Source organism: Oncorhynchus nerka, linkage group LG23 (genome assembly GCF_034236695.1).
Source record: "Oncorhynchus nerka isolate Pitt River linkage group LG23, Oner_Uvic_2.0, whole genome shotgun sequence".
NCBI classification, from domain to species: domain Eukaryota; kingdom Metazoa; phylum Chordata; class Actinopteri; order Salmoniformes; family Salmonidae; genus Oncorhynchus; species Oncorhynchus nerka.
In genome coordinates, this window is record NC_088418.1 from 19,983,148 (window position 1) to 20,001,373 (window position 18,226).

The 18,226-nt window shown below is 42.8% G+C and overlaps 1 protein-coding gene across 1 annotated transcript; it reads right to left on the reverse strand.

The window, feature by feature from the left end:
* Positions 1-11,272: 11,272 nt before the first annotated feature.
* rasd1 (RAS, dexamethasone-induced 1) lies at positions 11,273-13,112 on the reverse strand. Its single transcript, XM_029628722.2, has 2 exons — positions 12,543-13,112; positions 11,273-12,318 (listed from the first exon to the last, which is right to left on the reverse strand). Exons 1-2 carry the CDS (start codon positions 12,814-12,816, stop codon positions 11,792-11,794), a joined length of 801 nt encoding a protein of 266 aa, XP_029484582.2. The 5' UTR covers positions 12,817-13,112; the 3' UTR covers positions 11,273-11,791.
* Positions 13,113-18,226: the final 5,114 nt, after the last annotated feature.

Genomic DNA, 18,226 nt, shown 5'->3' on the forward strand with positions numbered 1-18,226 from the left:
TCTGGAGCAATTAGGGTTTACGTGCCTCGATCAAAGGCAGATTGACAGATTTCACCTAGTCGACTCGGGTCGGGTATTCGAACTAGCAACCAAGGAGATCTATAATCGGGGGTTGGACACATGATATAGTAACAAAGCATTTTGAGGCCACTTCCTGTCAAATTCAGGTCATCAGTAAAATGGGGTTTTATCCATTTGGCCAATGTCCACACATTTCCAGGAAAATGTGACTCGGCCTAACTAAAAGAAATCAAAGTGACATACCGAGTTAGAAATCAAAGTGATATGGTGGAGCAAGATCTATCACTCACAAATGCACAATCACACAAACAACAGGCATACCCAAACCTCAGAGGTTAACTAGTCATGTATATATTGATTCAAACATAAATGAAAACATGCCATCTAAAATCTTGTGTCATGTCAGACAACTGACCAGACAAAGATCATCAGAACATTAAAAAAACACAAGGAAATTATTAAGACTGATACTAAGCACAGATATCAGGGCCTGCCAGAGTCACAAGCCCTGACAGGGTGTTTATCATGGGGTTGGAGCAATTTGCATGGGTTTAGGAAGACTGGGCATGTTTTTGTGTTTAAGCGAGAGAATGCGTCAGAGAATGGCCCATCAAACCCAACCGGAACGCTTTGAGCTGATATCATCTGTAATTGAATTTATCTCTTGTTTGTTTACGGCCAGCTTCTAGCCCCAAAGCAGGCTCGGAGAAGGGGATGAAAACCACCCAATAAAAACAAGGATGATTCCATCAGAATATTTTATATCCAAAGACGAGAAAGATGCGGATGTGTCGATGAAAGCGATTTTGTGCAAGTGCAAAAAGTTTAAGTTGGACTTTTTTTTACCTCTTGAAGGAGAACGATACACTACATGAGCAAAAGCATGTGGACACCTGCTCATCGAACATCTCATTCCAAAATCATGGGCATTAATATGAAGTTGATCCCCCCTTTGCTGCTATAACAGCCTCCACTCTTCCGACAAGGCTTTCCACTGTGGCTGAAATAGCCGAATCCACTAATTTGACGGGGTGTCCACATACTTTTGTATATATAGTGTAGGTCCTGATAAAGTCATTTAGGAGCACCTTGTTCAATACAGGCCTAGTCATACACAGCCCCCACCTGTGGGTGTGTGTATGCCTGTAACACTCTGTCTGTATGGTGTGTGGGTGAGTACGTGTGTGTGTGTGTGTGTGTGCGCGCGTGCGTGAGTGTGTGTGTGTGCGTGTGTTTGTGCGTGCCTGTGTTTGCGTGTGTGTGTGTTTGTTCATGCAACCAGGTGTGAGGGGATGTCAACATAATAACAGCTCCAAGTTGCTTGTTCATGGATGTCCTGACCAAAGGTTCTTCTACTCATGTGATTCCCCAATTAGGGGGAGGTGGTATTTCAATGGCCATTTCTTGGAATGTAACCAAATAGATCAAACACTATCCTGCACACAGCCACTTACACATCAGCAGAATTGGCCCCTCCCTCTTCCTGTTTACTGTTTAACCAAAGGCAGGTTTAGAGCAATAGGACATCTGCATTTGGAGACCATGTCCCTAAAATGGATATTGCAGTGTTGCAGAAAAATAATTTGTAATTGACTGTTGTCTCTAACCGGATATGATGCTAGTGAGTGAATGGAATGTTCCATGCTTGTTTTTAGGCCAGACATATATCAATAGACATATATACCATATGTATAATACAGTAGTTGTAAATATTTTTCACCTACTGTAAGAAACTCCCTCTGCTGAACATGATACATTATGAGACAAAATTCTCCCCAGGACAGAGTTATGTTATTGGTATGATGCTAGTGGTCAGCAGTGTCATATTGAAACGAGAAAAGTTTCAACCTGGTCTTGGAATCACTAACATCACATCTGCTAATCAAACACAAATCCATTTTATCTGGTAATGTACCATTGTTCACTGAAAAAGCCCATTACATTATGATTGTCATTTGGTAAATGTGATTGAATTGTGGCTTGTCACGACATGCCAATGCATATTAAGGCTGTAATGTAGATATTAGCTAACACAGTAACTAGTCAATGGGACAGTAATTTTAGAAAGTTACAAATACAAATATATAATTAAATAAATTAAATGGTATTCATAATTAAATGGGATTTATACAGTTGGACGTACTACCAAATTCTCTGAAACGACATTGGAGGCAGTGTACGGTAGAGAAATTAACATGAAATTCTCTGGCAACAGCTCTGGTGGACATTCCTGCAGTCAGAATACCAATTGCACGCTCCCTCAAAACTGAAGACATCTGTGGCAATGTGTTGTGTGACAAAACTGCACATTTTAAAGTGACCTTTTATTGTCCCCAGCACAAGGTGCACCTGTGTAATGATCTTGCTGTTTAATCAGCTTCTTGATATGCCACACCTGTCAGGTGGATGGATCATTTTGGCAAAGGAGAAATGCTCACTAACAGAGACGTAAACAAATTTGTGTACAAAATTTGAGAGAAATACACTCTGTGTGTATGGAAAGTTTCTGGGGATTTTCTTTTTAGCTCATGAAACATGGGATCATCACTTTACATGTTGTTTATATTTTCGTTCAGTGTAAATACCAAATAGAAACATATTATTTCAACCCAAATTAAATGAACATCTCTAATCGAAATCACTGTGCAGTAAGAGTATACCGGTATGTTAGGCCCTTTATTTATTGGATCAGTGGACCCAGGTTCAAATGCCCTGCAGCCTTGCACAGACAACTCCCCCCCCCCCCTATCATTGGCCCATCCAAATGAGGCCCTTCATTTTTATTTAATAGGATCATCCAAACAACTGGAGGCCTTCTTCAATTGACTCTCCAAACAACAAGCACAATGTTATTTGAAGCATGAGGTCTCTACGCTGACCTCCTGATCCAAATTAGTTGCTGTAACTGTGCTGCAATGTGCTTAAGGGTAATTTAAACCCTGTTACATCACAACGTGTTTCTTGGTAATCTACGCATACACCTCACACACATTTTTATTGACTTAAAAAAAGAAGCCAGCTGTATCATTTCAAAATTAGAGTTGAAATGTATTACATTTTGCATCCCAATATTACACTTTATACACAGTACCAGTCAAACGTTCTAACACCCAGTCATTCAAAGGGTTTTTATTTATTTTTGACTATTTTCTACATTGTCAAAACTATGAAATAACACATATGGAATCATGTAGTAACCAAGTGTAAAACAAATAAAAATATATTTTAGATTCTTAAAAGTAAAAACCCTTTGCCTTGATGGCAGCTGTGCACACTCTTGACATTCTCTCAACCAGCTTCACCTGGAATGCTTTTCCAGCAGTCTTGAAGGAGTTCCCACATATGCTGAGCAGTTGTTGGCTGCTTTTCCTTCACTCTGCGGTCCGACTCATCCCAAACCATCTCAATTGGGTTGAGGTTGGGTGATTGTGGGGGCAGGTCATCTGATGTAGCACTCCATCACTCTCCTTCTTGGTCAAATAGCCCTTTCACAGCCTGGAGGTGTGTTGGGCCATTGTCCTGTTGAAAAGCAAATTATAGTCCCACTAAGCCACTCGGGGCTCAGCGGTCTAGGGCACTTCACCTCAGTGCTAGAGGCGGCACTACAGACCCTGGTTCGATTCCAGGCTGTATCACAACCACCCGTGATTGGGAGTCCCATAGGTCTGCGCAATATTGGCCCAGTGTTGTCCAGGTTAGGGTTTGGCCAGGGTAGGCCGTCATTGTAAATAAGAAATTGTTCTTAACTGACTTGCCTAGTTAATTGATGGTGAAATAAAAAATAAAATAAAAAATAAGTGCAAACCAGATGGGATGGCGTATTGCTGCAGAATGCTGTGGTAGCCATGCTGGTTAAGTGTGCCTTGAATTCTAAATACATCACTGACAGTGTCACCAGAAAAGCACCCCCACACTATCACACCGCCTCCTCCATGCTTCACTGTGGGAATCACACATGCTGAGATCATCCGTTCAGACATGGCGGTTGGAACCAAAAATCTCAAATTTGGAGTCATCAGACCAAAGGACAGATGTTCATTGCTCATGTTTCTTGGCCCAAGCAAGTCTCTTCTTATTATTGGTGTCTTTTAGTAGTGGTTTCTTTGCAGCAAATTGAACAAGAAGGCCTGATTCACGCAGTCTCCTTTGACCAGTTGATGTTGAGATGTGTCTGTTACTTGAACTCTGAAGCATTTATTTGGGCTGCAATTTCTGAGGTTGGTAACTCTGTTGAACTTATTCTCTGCAGCAGAGGTAACTCTGGGTCTTCCTTTCCTGTGGCGGTCCTGTGGCGGTCCTCATGGCGGTCCGGTGGCGGTCCTCATGGCGGTTCTGTGGCGGTCCTGTGGCGGTCCTCATGGCGGTCCTGTGGCGGTCCTCATGGCGGTCCTGTGGCGGTCCTCTTGGCGGTCCTGTGGCGGTCCTGTGGCGGTCTTCATGGTGGTCCTGTGGCGGTCCTCATGGCGGTCCTGTGGCGGTCTTCATGGCGGTCCTGTGGCGGTCCTCATGGCGGTCCTGTGGCGGTCCTCATGGCGGTCCTGTGGCGGTCCTCATGGCGGTCCTGTGGCGGTCCTCATGGCGGTCCTGTGGCGGTCCTCATGGCGGTCCTCATGGCGGTCCTGTGGCGGTCCTCATGGCGGTCCTGTGGCGGAGCCAGTTTCATCACAGTGCTTGATGGTTTTTTGCGACTGCACATTAATAAACTTTAAAAGTTCTTGACATTTTGATGATTGACTGACCTTCGTGTCTCAAAGTAATGATGGACTGTCATTGCTTATTTGAGCTGTTCTTGCCATAATATGGACTTGGTGTTTTACCAAATATGGCTATATTTTCTATACCACCCCTGCCTTGTCAAAACACAACTGATTGGCTTAAACACATTAAGAAGGAAAGAAATTCAACAAATTAACAAGGCACACCTGTTAATTGAAATGCATTCCAGGTGACTACCCCATGAAGCTGGTTGAGAGAATGCCAAGAGTGTGCAAAGCTGTCATTAAGGCAAAGGGTGGCTACTTAGAAGAATATAAAACATCTTTTGATTTGATAACTACATGATTTCATATGTGTTATTTCATAGTTTTGATGTATTCTACAATGTAGAATAATAGTAAAAATAAATAAAAACCCTGGAATGAGTAGGTGTGTCCAAACTTTTGACTGGTACTGTAGCTTTTTGTTCAAACTCACCTGTTTTGTATTCTAGGGACTCTAGTGGGTAGTATGGACTCACAATCGTTTCTCCAGTACAGTGCTATATTTGTACTGTACCAGGCAACCCACTTTAAGCTGTCTGACCGCAGTAAAAGTCCAGCAACAGTGTCCCATGAAATCAAATCAAATTGACAACATATATGGATTGCACAGACGCTACTTAGTATTCCCTCAAATACTTTTACTGTGGCACCTAGAATAGTTTTTACTCTATAAGCCAATATGTATTCCATATACAGTACATAGTTTGAGTAAAAGGTCAGCAACACTCCGTATTATTCAGAGCCCCATGAAATGACACCATATACATTCTACACAGGCACATATGGAATACATATTGAGTACTCCTCACCCCACTTTCACATCAGCACAATAAATCGTTTTTTACATTTGATTTGAATTTTACCCAATTTCGTGGTATCCAATTGTTACAACTCCCGTACGGGCTTGGGAGAGACGAAGGTCGGAGAGCCATGCGTCCTCTGAAACACAACCCAACCAAGCCGCACTGCTTCTTAACACAGCGCGCATTTCAAAATTCCATCCTTGAACAATAGCACCAGTTAATAAACAAGAATCATACAATCTAAATAATGATTTATTTTGACATTTCTACATTTTTTACCAGTAAGCTATTATTATGTTCTTGACATTAATTTACTTAAGCTCCAACCATTTCTCAATGTGCTCCACCTTATACTATTCTTTATCTTGTATAAAGTAGTAATTCTCTTTTAGTTTAGATTTGTCCCCCATGTAGTTATACGAGTTTCTGTTACATTGTTTTAACATTATGCAAAAATATTGATTTCGTATCATACACAGCGTTTTAGCACAGACTTTTACATCTGAAAACTGGAAGTATTATGGTAAGGATCCAGCTAGTGTTGCTGCCATGATGCCAATGTGAAGCTACATGCGGCTTGCTGATGATGGAGGAAGGCTGGGCTCAGCATTTGCAAGCCGCACGAAGCGCCCTGAACCAGAGCTACATCTTTCAGCCAATAACACTTCATAATGAATTACTATGTTGCCTAAAGTCTTACTGAAATATCCAGGCCCCCGGCAGCAGCAGGAGCAGCTGAGGACCATGAGAGAGCAGGTAGACACGAGTGGAGGCTGGTGGGAGGAGATATAGGAGGATGGGCTTATTGTAATGGATGGAATGGTATAAATGGAACAGAGTCAAACGTGGTTTCCATATGTTTGATACCATTCAACTGATTACATTCCAGCCATTACAATGAGCCCGTCCTCCTATAGCTCCTCCCACCAGCCTCCTCTGGTGGACACCACGACACAGCTCCTACAAAAATACAAGGGCCTCAGTGTGTTTGACTTTCCAAATCATAGAGGGATGGGGACAACATTATGGTTAATGGATTATCAGGGCTGAACTGCAAAGGCGAAGCATGTCATGCAAACTGATTTCACTAGGTTTCACTGTTGTTAAACTTCAAGGGAAATAGTGGTACGTGCAGCGCTCAGTCTAGTTTAACAAGGCTACAAAAGACTGAGCTTATGATGCCAAATGTGTTCATCATTCAGCGAATTCATAGCCTGGTTGCTTTCAATTTAATTACACACTGACTGTGTTATGTGCTGTGTTTCTCAACTCCAGTCATCCAGTACCCCAACAGTACACATTTAGATTGTAACCCTGGTCCTCCAGTACCCCCAACAGTAGACATTTAGATTGTAACCCTGGTCCTCCAGTACCCCAACAGTACACATTTAGATTGTAACCCTGGTCCTCCAGTACCCCCAACAGTACACATTTAGATTGTAACCCTGGTCCTCCAGTACCCCCAACAGTACACATTTATATTGTAACCCTGGTCCTCCAGTACCCCAACAGTACACATTTAGATTGTAACCCTGGTCCTCCAGTACTCCCAACAGTACACATTTAGATTGTAACCCTGGTCCTCCAGTACTCCCAACAGTACACATTTAGATTGTAACCCTGGTCCTCCAGTACCCCAACAGTACACATTTAGATTGTAACACTGGTCCTTCAGTACCCCAACAGTACACATTTAGATTGTAACCCTGGTCCTCCAGTACTCCCAACAGTACACATTTAGATTGTAACCCTGGTCCTCCAGTACCCCAACAGTACCCATTTAGATTGTAACCCTGGTCCTCCAGTACTCCCAACAGTACACATTTAGATTGTAACCCTGGTCCTCCAGTACCCCAACAGTACACATTTAGATTGTAACCCTGGTCCTCCAGTACCCCAACAGTACACATTTAGATTGTAACACTGGTCCTTCAGTACTCCCAACAGTACACATTTAGATTGTAACCCTGGTCCTCCAGTACTCCCAACAGTACACATTTAGATTGTAACCCTGGTCCTCCAGTACCCCAACAGTACCCATTTAGATTGTAACCCTGGTCCTCCAGTACCCCCAACAGTACACATTTATATTGTAACCCTGGTCCTCCAGTACCCCAACAGTACACATTTAGATTGTAACCCTGGTCCTCCAGTACTCCCAACAGTACACATTTAGATTGTAACCCTGGTCCTCCAGTACCCCAACAGTACAGATTTAGATTGTAACCCTGGTCCTCCAGTACCCCAACAGTACACATTTATATTGTAACCCTGGTCCTTCAGTACCCCCAACAGTACACATTTATATTGTAACCCTGGTCCTCCAGTACCCCAACAGTACACATTTAGATTGTAACACTGGTCCTTCAGTACCCCCAACAGTACACATTTAGATTGTAACCCTGGTCCTTCAGTACCCCCAACAGTACACATTTAGATTGTAACCCTGGTCCTTCAGTACCCCAACAGTACACATTTATATTGTAACCCTGGTCCTCCAGTACCCCAACAGTACACATTTAGATTGTAACACTGGTCCTTCAGTACCCCCAACAGTACACATTTATATTGTAACCCTGGTCCTCCAGTACCCCAACAGTACACATTTATATTGTAACCCTGGTCCTTCAGTACCCCCAACAGTACACATTTATATTGTAACCCTGGTCCTCCAGTACCCCAACAGTACACATTTATATTGTAACCCTGGTCCTTCAGTACCCCAACAGTACACATTTATATTGTAACCCTGGTCCTCCAGTACCCCCAACAGTACACATTTAGATTGTAACCCTGGTCCTCCAGTACCCCAACAGTACACATTTAGATTGTAACCCTGGTCCTTCAGTACCCCAACAGTACACATTTATATTGTAACCCTGGTCCTCCAGTACCCCAACAGTACACATTTAGATTGTAACCCTGGTCCTCAAGTACCCCAACAGTACACATTTCTGTTGCAGCCCCAGACAAGAACATCCTGATTCAACTTGTCAACTAATCATCAAGCCCTCAATGAGTTGAATCAGGTATTTTTATCTGGGGCTATAACAAAAATGTGTGCTGTTGGGGAACTGGAAGAGTCGGGAACCACTGTAATATAGGGCAGTTATAGAACAGAATTATCATGAATAACAGCTGATAAGAGGTGTTAAATAGTATATATTTTACAGATTGTACGGTTGTATTTATGACATATTGTAGAAATAAACATTCTCATTGTAGGAATATTTTTTTGCTCCTCAGTCATGTATGCTATCTGAAGTATTCGCTGATAACAATGATTGATAGACACACCAAAGCAAATTCCTAGACAGGCCTAGCCCATTGAAGTATCTTTATTGTTCAAGTGCTGTACTGTATGCGCAGTGCCTGGAATTCACACCCATCCACATTTACAATGTAACATTGGTGCCTTGTGTCATTTCTGTACAAATGGGGGTGGGGGCTGTGAATTTCATCCCAGAATTGTTCATATTGAAATGTTACATTTTGGGACACTGTGGTCTTTGGAAAATTTCAGTAAGATCTATTTAATACAGGATGGTACATGGCCTATATTGGTTCTAGGCAGTTGGCCAATAGTACAACCTGCTTGTGTCCTATGATAAGGCGTCACAGAGCGCTAAATAATGTTGGCAAACACAAAGCAGTCACCTGCCAAGAGAGAACTGTGCATATTAATCAGCGTCGTAATAATGCATTTCAGCAATTAAACCAGAGGGACAAACAGAATGTTACAGAAAGCAGGGGGATTCTTTTGTTGGAACGGTTCTAGAAGATCTTGTCCCAGTCTTCGTAGGATAATCAAGACATGTCACCGTTCTTGTGTATGAATTTACAGGATATACGTATAGGCCTAGGCCCCTAAAATTCAACTCTGGACCTTGAAGCCAGTACACTCTTTAAAAAAATGGTTCCCCTCTAATAAGTGACTTATTTAGAGCTGGGACACCAGGTGGGTGCTGCTCAGGTAGAACAGGGCCAGTAGGATCCGGACCTCGTTGGGTAAGAGTTGAATAACCCTGTTCCAGGCTATACATTATTTCCATGCTTTATTGTGTGACATTTCACACGTTTGTGTCTGGCACCAAGGAGAGAGACATCTGCACACTGAAAAGTTTGAATTCAGAAGTCTTTAAAAAAGATATATTTATTGTAGTATGTAGGCCAAGAAAAAACAATAGTGCAAAAGGTGAAAAAGCTGAGATTGTGCATGTCCCTTTAAATACACAAAAACAGGTGTGGACACCCCTTCAAATGAGTGGATTTGACTATTTCAGCCACACCTGTTGATGACAAGTGTATAAAATCGAGCACACTGCCATGCAATCTCCAAAGACAAACATTGGCAGTAGAATGGCCCGTACTGAAGAGCTCAGTGACTTTCAACGTAGCACCACCTTTCCAAAAAGTCAGTTCGTCAAATGTCTGCCCTGCTAGAGCGTCCCCGGTCAACTGTCAGTGCTGTTATTGTGAGGTGGAAATGTCTAGGAGCAACAACGGCTCAGAGCGAAGTGGTAGGCCACACAAGCTCACAGAATGAGACCATTGAGTGCTGAAGCGTGTACCATGTAAAAATCGCCTGTCCTTGGTTGCAATGTTCACTAGCAAGTTCCAAACTGCGTCTGGAAGAAACATCAGCACAAGAACTGCTTGCCGGGAACTTCATGAAATTAGTTTCCATGGCCGAGCAGTCACACACAAGCCTTAGATCACCATGCGCAATGCCAAGCGTCGGCTGGAGTGGTGTAAAGCTCACAACCATTGGACTGTGGAGCAGAGTAAAACACATTCTTTGGAGTGATGAATCATACTTCACCATCTGACAGTCCAACGGATGAATCTAGGTTTAGTGGATGCCAGGAGAACGCTACCTGCCCGAATGCATAAAGACAACTGCAAAGTGTGGTGTAGGAGGAATAATGGTCTGGGGCTGTTTTCATGGTTCGAGCTAGGCCTCTTAGTTCCAGTGAAGGGATATCTTAATGCTACGGCATACAATGACATTCTAGAAAATTCTGTGCTTTCAACTTTGTGGCAACAGTTTTGGGAATGCCCTTTCCTGTTTCAGCATAAAAATATCACTGTGCACAAAGCGAGGTCTATACATTAATGGTGTGTCGAGATCAGTGTGGAAGAACTTGACTGGCCTGAACAGAGCCCTGATCTCAACCCCACCGAACACCTTCGGAATGAATTGGAACACTGACTGCGAGCCAGGCCAAATCGCTGAACATTAGTGCCTGACCTCATTAATGCTCTTGTGGCTGAATAGAAGCAAGTCCCAGCAGCAATATTCCAACATCTAGTGGAAAGCCTTCCCAGAAAAACAGAGGCTGTTATAGCAGCAAAGTGGTGGACCAACTCCATATTAATGCCCATGATTTTGGGATGAGATGTTTTGGCCATGTAGTGTATGTTCCATCACTAGGTCATTATAGTTCTGACATCAATTAGGCTGCATTCTTTATCAATCACTAACCATGTGGTGTGGTAGGGGACCATTTGGCTAGCAATTATCTTACTGCAGCTACATGATTAATTCATGCTTTGATGTTTAGCCTAAGTAGTTTCCCTGGGTCTCTAGGCCTACTGCTAGGTAGGTGTATGGAGTGATGAGTGAAGTGTTGGCCATTTCAAAACAATTGTAAGAGAAGAAAAACATGAAGAAACAGAAGATTCAGATTATGTGTGTTTATTATTATTATTATTTTTTTTTTTTGCAAAAGTTGACTGACACAAAATATACATTCACAATATTAAATGTTTCAGGTTGCAACAATCAAGTATGAATTATCTGTTATAAAATGCGTTACAAAATGTAAAACTATTCTCAACATTGCACACGCCAGAATGATCTTTTCTCGCCTGTCTGTAAAGGCTGATGTCAAAACAATACATTTTACGTATTTGTGAAGAATATCACAATATTTTAAGCCACATCACAAAAGGCTCTTAACAGAACAAAGTAACATTCTTAAAAGTCTCGTGGACATGCGCTTCCACGTGTGCGGAGTGTCTGAATCTAGTCAGTGTCATTGCGCCCGGAGCACATCCGCTCTCGGCATCGCTGTCTCAAGTGTCCTCACTACGGAGCGACGGTAAGCGGCATGGGCAGCCTTGCGCGCCCAAGCCCCGTCTGTCAGGTGCATCACAAATGAAGCACACCCTTTTTGGTTTCAAGATCTATAAGATGAATCTGTCTTAACTGATAGTACATCTCTCTGTATCCTTTCCCTGTCCGCCGATCGCCTTCTCCTTTATGTACATCAAATCACTGTGGACGCTCGGGCGCCGGGCGAATGGTGCCACGATGCCGTAGGCGTCTCCATTGTCCTTCTTGTTCTTGTTTTTCAGGGACTTACTGCGAAGCATGTCGCAGTACTGCACCGAAACCTTACGGTGGAGGTCCGGGCTCATCTCATTGGGCAGCTTGGCCATGGTGAATAGGGTCTGGAACATTTGATCCACGTTGGTGTTGCGCTTGGCTGAGATCTCAAAGTATGCGCACTGCTCGTCTCCCGCCACCAACTGTTCAATCTCTTCCTTCTGCACCTCCCGGTAAAACTCCCGGTCGCCCTTGTTTCCGCAGATAACAAGAGGAACGTCAATGTTCTCCTTGGTCTTGTTTTTCAGGCACGACTTGGTCTCAATGATCTGTTGCTTGAGCCTCTGCACCTCCTGGAAAGAGTCTCTGTTGTCTAAGCTGAAGACCAGGATAAAGACATCACCTGAAGGGAAACAAGAGGAGCGACGCATTTAGTATCTTAGCTTCTAGGAAACACATTGACATAGGCTATAGTATTTACATGCGTAATGGCACCAGTGGCGCGTGGTGCAGCCAATGCAAAATGCGCGCACAGTACATACACTCTTGAGGCTACAAAAATGCACGACTACAGATTGCTATTGGACATGCACTCTGAGCCGCATTAACTAGAGATGGAATATTTACCTGTCAGTATGGATAGTCTCCTCATTGCAGGGAACGGGTGGTTGCCTGAGGTATCCAATATGTCCAGTTGGTATACCTCTCCCTTAATGCTATACAGTTTCCTGTGAAAGTCCTCGATGGTCGGCGTGTACTGCTCCTCATCGAATCTTCCGTTCAGAAACCGGGTCACGATGGCTGTTTTGCCCACCTTGGTGGATCCCAAAATCACCATCCTGCAGCAATTCTTTGCCGGGATATCGAAATCGTTCTCTGAAGGAGACATTTTCTTGATCATGATTCTAAAGTAGCCTAAATAGTTGCCTAGAGTGAGTCAAATGTATTCGGACACTTCGTTTCGTTTGATAGATTCAGCCAAAGTTGGATTTAACAGTAGGCTGCCGTTCGATAGTTCTTAGTGTGCTCTGTTGCGTCTGTCTGAACTACAGTGAGCGCCTGATATTTAAGGGGAAAGCGGAGCCCTCCCTCTCCCGACGTCACGGGTTTCAGTGCTCCATTGAGCAGAATGTAAAATGTAATATAGGTGCCCACTGATGCATCAGTCAGTTCCAGTCTGAGACTGAGCACGGCTGATCAACTAACTACCCTGGTGACTGGGACAGCAAAGCATTGTAGCTTGAAGCACATGAGAAGACGGAGATAAACAAAGCATTGACTCGACTTTGACAGTTGGGCATCCGCATATTTATCTTCATCTATTGTTAATAATATTGTGCGTAATGCCCGCTTTCTGCAATATTACATTGTTAATAAATTACACAATTTCCGTCATTTAGACTACTCTGGGACATTCTGTTTGGAATGATGATGGACCTTGGACAACTTTAGTAATAGTAAATCTACAGAACGGAAGTGAGGACTTGTGACTCAAAATAACACTCTCCATACCAGCCAATTCCCATGTGTCAGAGCAGTGGGCCTACACAATCTGTCATTTTACTATTTAACTGTGTCAGATCGTTTGTTTGATTAAAATGAAAACTGTCCAAGCACATTCAGACAGGTGGAAATGAAAGTTATTATTCTAGACATGAACTAATTTAATTCAAGTGTAACAAAATGTAGCCTTGTATTATTCAACAGTGCACTTAGTTGATTCCTATTAAGCTAACACGAATCCGTTTTGTTAAAGGGACATATTGGTTTCCTACCCTATAAGCAGTCTATGGATAAGGTATGACAGCAATCCATGCTTTGGTTCTGTTTACCTGGGCACTGTTTCAATTGCTAACTGCTTATTAGCATTTATGGCACAAATCCAATGCAAGTCAATGGTACCTATATTAGTATTTTTGTGCTTCATGCCCAATCAATTCTAAAGTATCTATAAATTAGTAGTTCTTAATTCAAGGCCTGTCAAAAAAAGTGTTGTTGTGCACGAAGAACATGTGTATTTACAAAGCCTACCACAAGGGGGCACTCATGTTATGACCTATACATGTGCCTTGGCAAACATGCTTTGTGTGATTATTAGCAATAGACGCAGTATTTAGAGATGGTTCCCTCAGTGTGTGGCTGCATAATGCATAGCCATTGTGTGTACACATATCTGCGCTTACATGTGTTCCTGTACGCGTATTTGTCCTGTTTCACTGCATGTACAAGTGTGAGGTGTGAAATGGAAATGTGTTTTTTTTGCATATCCCAACTCCCTGTGAGACTAGGGTCACAGCCAATGGTTGCGTGCCATGTCATCAAGTATGTCCTCGACTGACAGATTGCTATAACATATAATGTGGTTAGCTGCTACATGAGATAGCTATCCAGGCACTGTAAGATCAAGCACACGCAGAGGAATGCACCCAAGGCATGGGCCAAATGTCCCCTCTCTGTCCTGAAATTCGAAATATGCGAACAAAGTTCTTCGATTGTCGTCGCATTCAGATACCTTCCTTTTACGTGCGCCTGTCCACGAGAGACTAGGTATAGGCTAGAGGCAAGGCCCCCCACATGTTTTAGATACCCCTACCCAAGGTAGAACAAAACACAACTGTGTTTTTTCACATGCCTAATAACCATATATGAAATGGATGGTTGTGTAGAAATATTTGACTGCAAAAGTGGTTATATTGATATTGTGACACACAGTCAAAAAGTACAGAATATGCCTGGCTGGAGGGGGGATTAGCAACATACATTCATGTAACCCATTAGTGCTGATATTGCAAAATTTGGACTAGTGGAGTGGGCCTATCGAGGAAGGTGTTTTTGATGATTGGCCACTAGCCTAGTAATCAGTATGTAACTTCAACCCTCCCTGAGGTGGAGGGTGGCAGAGGCATCCCCGCTGGCTGACTCACTGAAGGGGACTTCCAAGTGGGACGTGTGCCGGCCTCTCAGCGAAACCACTGGTGGGTTATGAAAGAGCGAATCCAGAGGTACTGTGACCCAATGTACCCACCTTCTGTTTATGATGACTTACCCAGGGTCTCTCTGACCCGGAGCCTGGTGCACAGGTAATGACTCAATATTAGAAACAGGTCAATAATATTCCATGATGAGTTTAATTGATTGGAGAAAAAAAATCACCACTATAAAGCGTCAAGCAGCTACTGGCTTTATGTGGTTTCGCACCACAGGGCTCCTCAGTGCCCCCCTGCTGCTAAATAGCTTTTGATTGTGCCCGGTCCCCAGAGGCAGCCGGCCAGCCTCGTGGTAAACGGGAAAAAGAGTTGAGCACAGCTTGTAAGAAGAACGGGGAAAAAGGAATTGAACCTCTCTTTCCCTGCAATTTATCCTCTTGTTCCCTTTTCTTCGGTCGGTAATGTATTGCTCTGGTCTGCAGTAACAGCTCACTAACTGCTCTCTCTTTCTCTCTTTGCGGTGTTTGCTGAGGAGAGGTAGCAACTGTACAATGCATTCGGAAAGTATTCAGACCCCTTCCCTTTTTTCCACATCGTTTGTTACTGCCTTATTATAAAATTAATGATTAAATATAGATTTTTCCTCACTATACCCCATAATGACAAAGCGAAAACAGGTTATACATTTTTGCAAATGCATTTAAAACAAAAAACTGAAATATCACATGGACATACACCGCCGTTCAAAAGTTTGGGGTCACTTAGAAATGTCCTTGTTTTCCATGAAAATGTACATGAAATGAGTTGCAAAATGAATAGGAAATATAATCAAACTGATCCCACAACAGCTCAATAGGGTTGAGATCCGGTGACTGTGCTGGCCACGCCATTATAGACAGAATACCAGCTGACTGCTTCTTCCCTAAATAGTTCTTGCATAGTTTGGAGCTGTGCTTTGGGTCATTGTCCTGTTGTAGGAAGAAATTGGCTCCAATTAAGGACCGTCCACAGGGTTTGGCATGACGTTCCAAATGGAGTGATAGCCTTCCTTCTTCAAGATTCCTTTTACCCTGTACAAATCTTCCACTTTTCCACCACCAAAGCACCCCCAGACCATCACATTGCCTCCACCATGCTTGACAGATGGCGTCAAGCAATTCTCCAGCATCTTTTCATTTTTTCTGCGTCTCACAAATGTTCTTCTTTGTGATCCGAACTCCTCAAACTTAGATTCGTCTGTCCATAAAACTTTGTTCCAATCTTCCTCTGTCCAGTGTCTGTGTTCTTTTGCCCATCTTAATCTTTTCTTTTTATTGGCCAGTCTGAGATATGTCTTTTTCTTTGTAACTCTGCCCAGATGGCCAGCATCCCGGAGTCGCCTCTTCACTGTTGACGTTGAGACTGGTGTTTTGCGGGTTTTGCGGGTACTATTTAATGAAGCTGCCAGTTGAGGACTTGTGAGGCGTCTGTTTCTCAAACTAGACACTCTAATGTACTTGTCCTCTTGCTCAGTTGTGCACCGGGGCCTGCCACTCTTCTTTGAGCTGTTCTGTGAAGGGAGTAGTACACAGCGTTGTACGAGATCTTCCGTTTCCTGTCAATTTCTCACATGGAATAGCCTTCATTTACGTTTCTTATTTTTAATACATTTGCAAAAATGTCTAAAAACCTGTTTTTGCTTTGTCATTATGGGGTATTGTGTGTAGATTGATGAGGGGGAAAAACAATTTAATCCATTTTAGAATAATGCTGTAACATAACAAAATGTGGAAAGTCAAGGGGTCTGAATACTTTCCGAATGCACCGTATATTCACGAGCGCTCCTATGTATACATGTTTGGAAAGCTTAAAACAAGCATTTCATAAATGTAAATGTTCCTATGTTGTATTCCTATGACTAGCGAGATATTGGTGATGAGATGATATTTTGTAAAAAGGTGGCCTATTTTAGCACGCACAGTCTCTGGATCTTCCCTTTTTCTACTGCAGCTTCATTTTAGTTGAGTCATTTAGCAGTTACTCTCATCCATCACTCTTATAAAGAGTGACTTATAGGAGGATTTAGCGTAAAGTTCCAGATTTTTTCAAGTAGTCTGCTTGGGATTTGAACCAGTAACCTCGGTTATTGGCCCAACGCTTTTAACTGCTAGGCTACCTGCTGCTCTGTAATAGACTGGTACTATGTAGTCAGCTAGCTAGCTAGCTATACATATTGCCAGCCATACATATTGCCAGCCAGTTATTAACTAATTTAGCTAATAAAAGCAGAATCTAATGTGTGTTAATAAGCTAACCCCATCCATTTGTTGTCATATGATAATGGTATTTGGTCCTATTATTATGGCAGGGGTCAAAGACAGGCAGTAGTGAGAAGGAGAGAGCGTCACCCATGCTGAGGCAGGGAGAGGACGAACAGATCGTCAGGTGAGAATTTCAATTATAAGGCGCTATCAGTTCAACGCCTCATCTTTGCTGATTAAGTGCTATAACAAATGTTGCCGACATTCGGATTTAATTTGGTTGTCATGGTAGGGGCCAGAGTGAGAGGAAGCGTGGTGAAGGGTACACAAAGAACAATTGTTTTTGACATTAAAGGGCTCAAATCAATCAGATCCGCTTTAGCCAACATCCGCATAGAGCTGGAACTGGGTTAGAGCTGTCAAATCCACAAGTGGCTCCTGGCATTACACCTAAAGCAGACATTGCCAGATATCCCATGCAGCCTGGTTTACGAACACCAGAATGTCAGATGTAACCTACACCTTGATTAGGATGACACAAATCCTAATGATTTCCTTTATGGTTTTTCAATTTGAGGGAGGGGGGGGGGGCTGCCTTTAATCAACATCCACGTCTTCAGTGCCTGGTGAACAGTGGGTTAACTGCCTTGCTCAGGTGTAGGACGACAGATTTTTACCTTGTCAGATCTGGGATTCGATCTAGCAACCTTTTGGTTACTGGCCGAACGCTATAACCACTAGGCTACCTGCCACCTAAGAACACAGTAATAGTAATATAGAAAAAAAATGGTATTTCAGTTGCGATTGGGGTATATTTTTGGATGTCAACCCCCCAATATGCAATCAAAAGTTACGCCCTTGTCTCTAAAGGAATACAGGCACATAGCAATGGAACACACTCAGTGCCAATGGCTCCACGGAAACAGCAGAAGAAACTGAACCTTTCAATCATGATGCATTATGCATGTTTATTTCACACAATAGACTAGAACAAACAATCGACTGTATAGATATGACATTGTGTGCGAGAGAGGCTGCAAAAGAGACAGTCAAGCAGAGCTAAATAAAAAGAGCCCTTTCTGATAGCATGGCGAAGGATTTCTAAGAAATTACAGTGAATGCAGACAAGACATGACACATTCAA

Bases quoted from the DNA above. Each gene is read 5' to 3' on its own strand.
- rasd1 (XM_029628722.2), bottom strand. From the start codon at position 12,816: ATGATCAAGAAAATGTCTCCTTCAGAGAACGATTTCGATATCCCGGCA. The intron at 12,319-12,542 runs GTAAATATTCCA...GTTTCCCTTCAG, and splicing joins GAGACTATCCATACTGACAG to GTGATGTCTTTATCCTGGTC.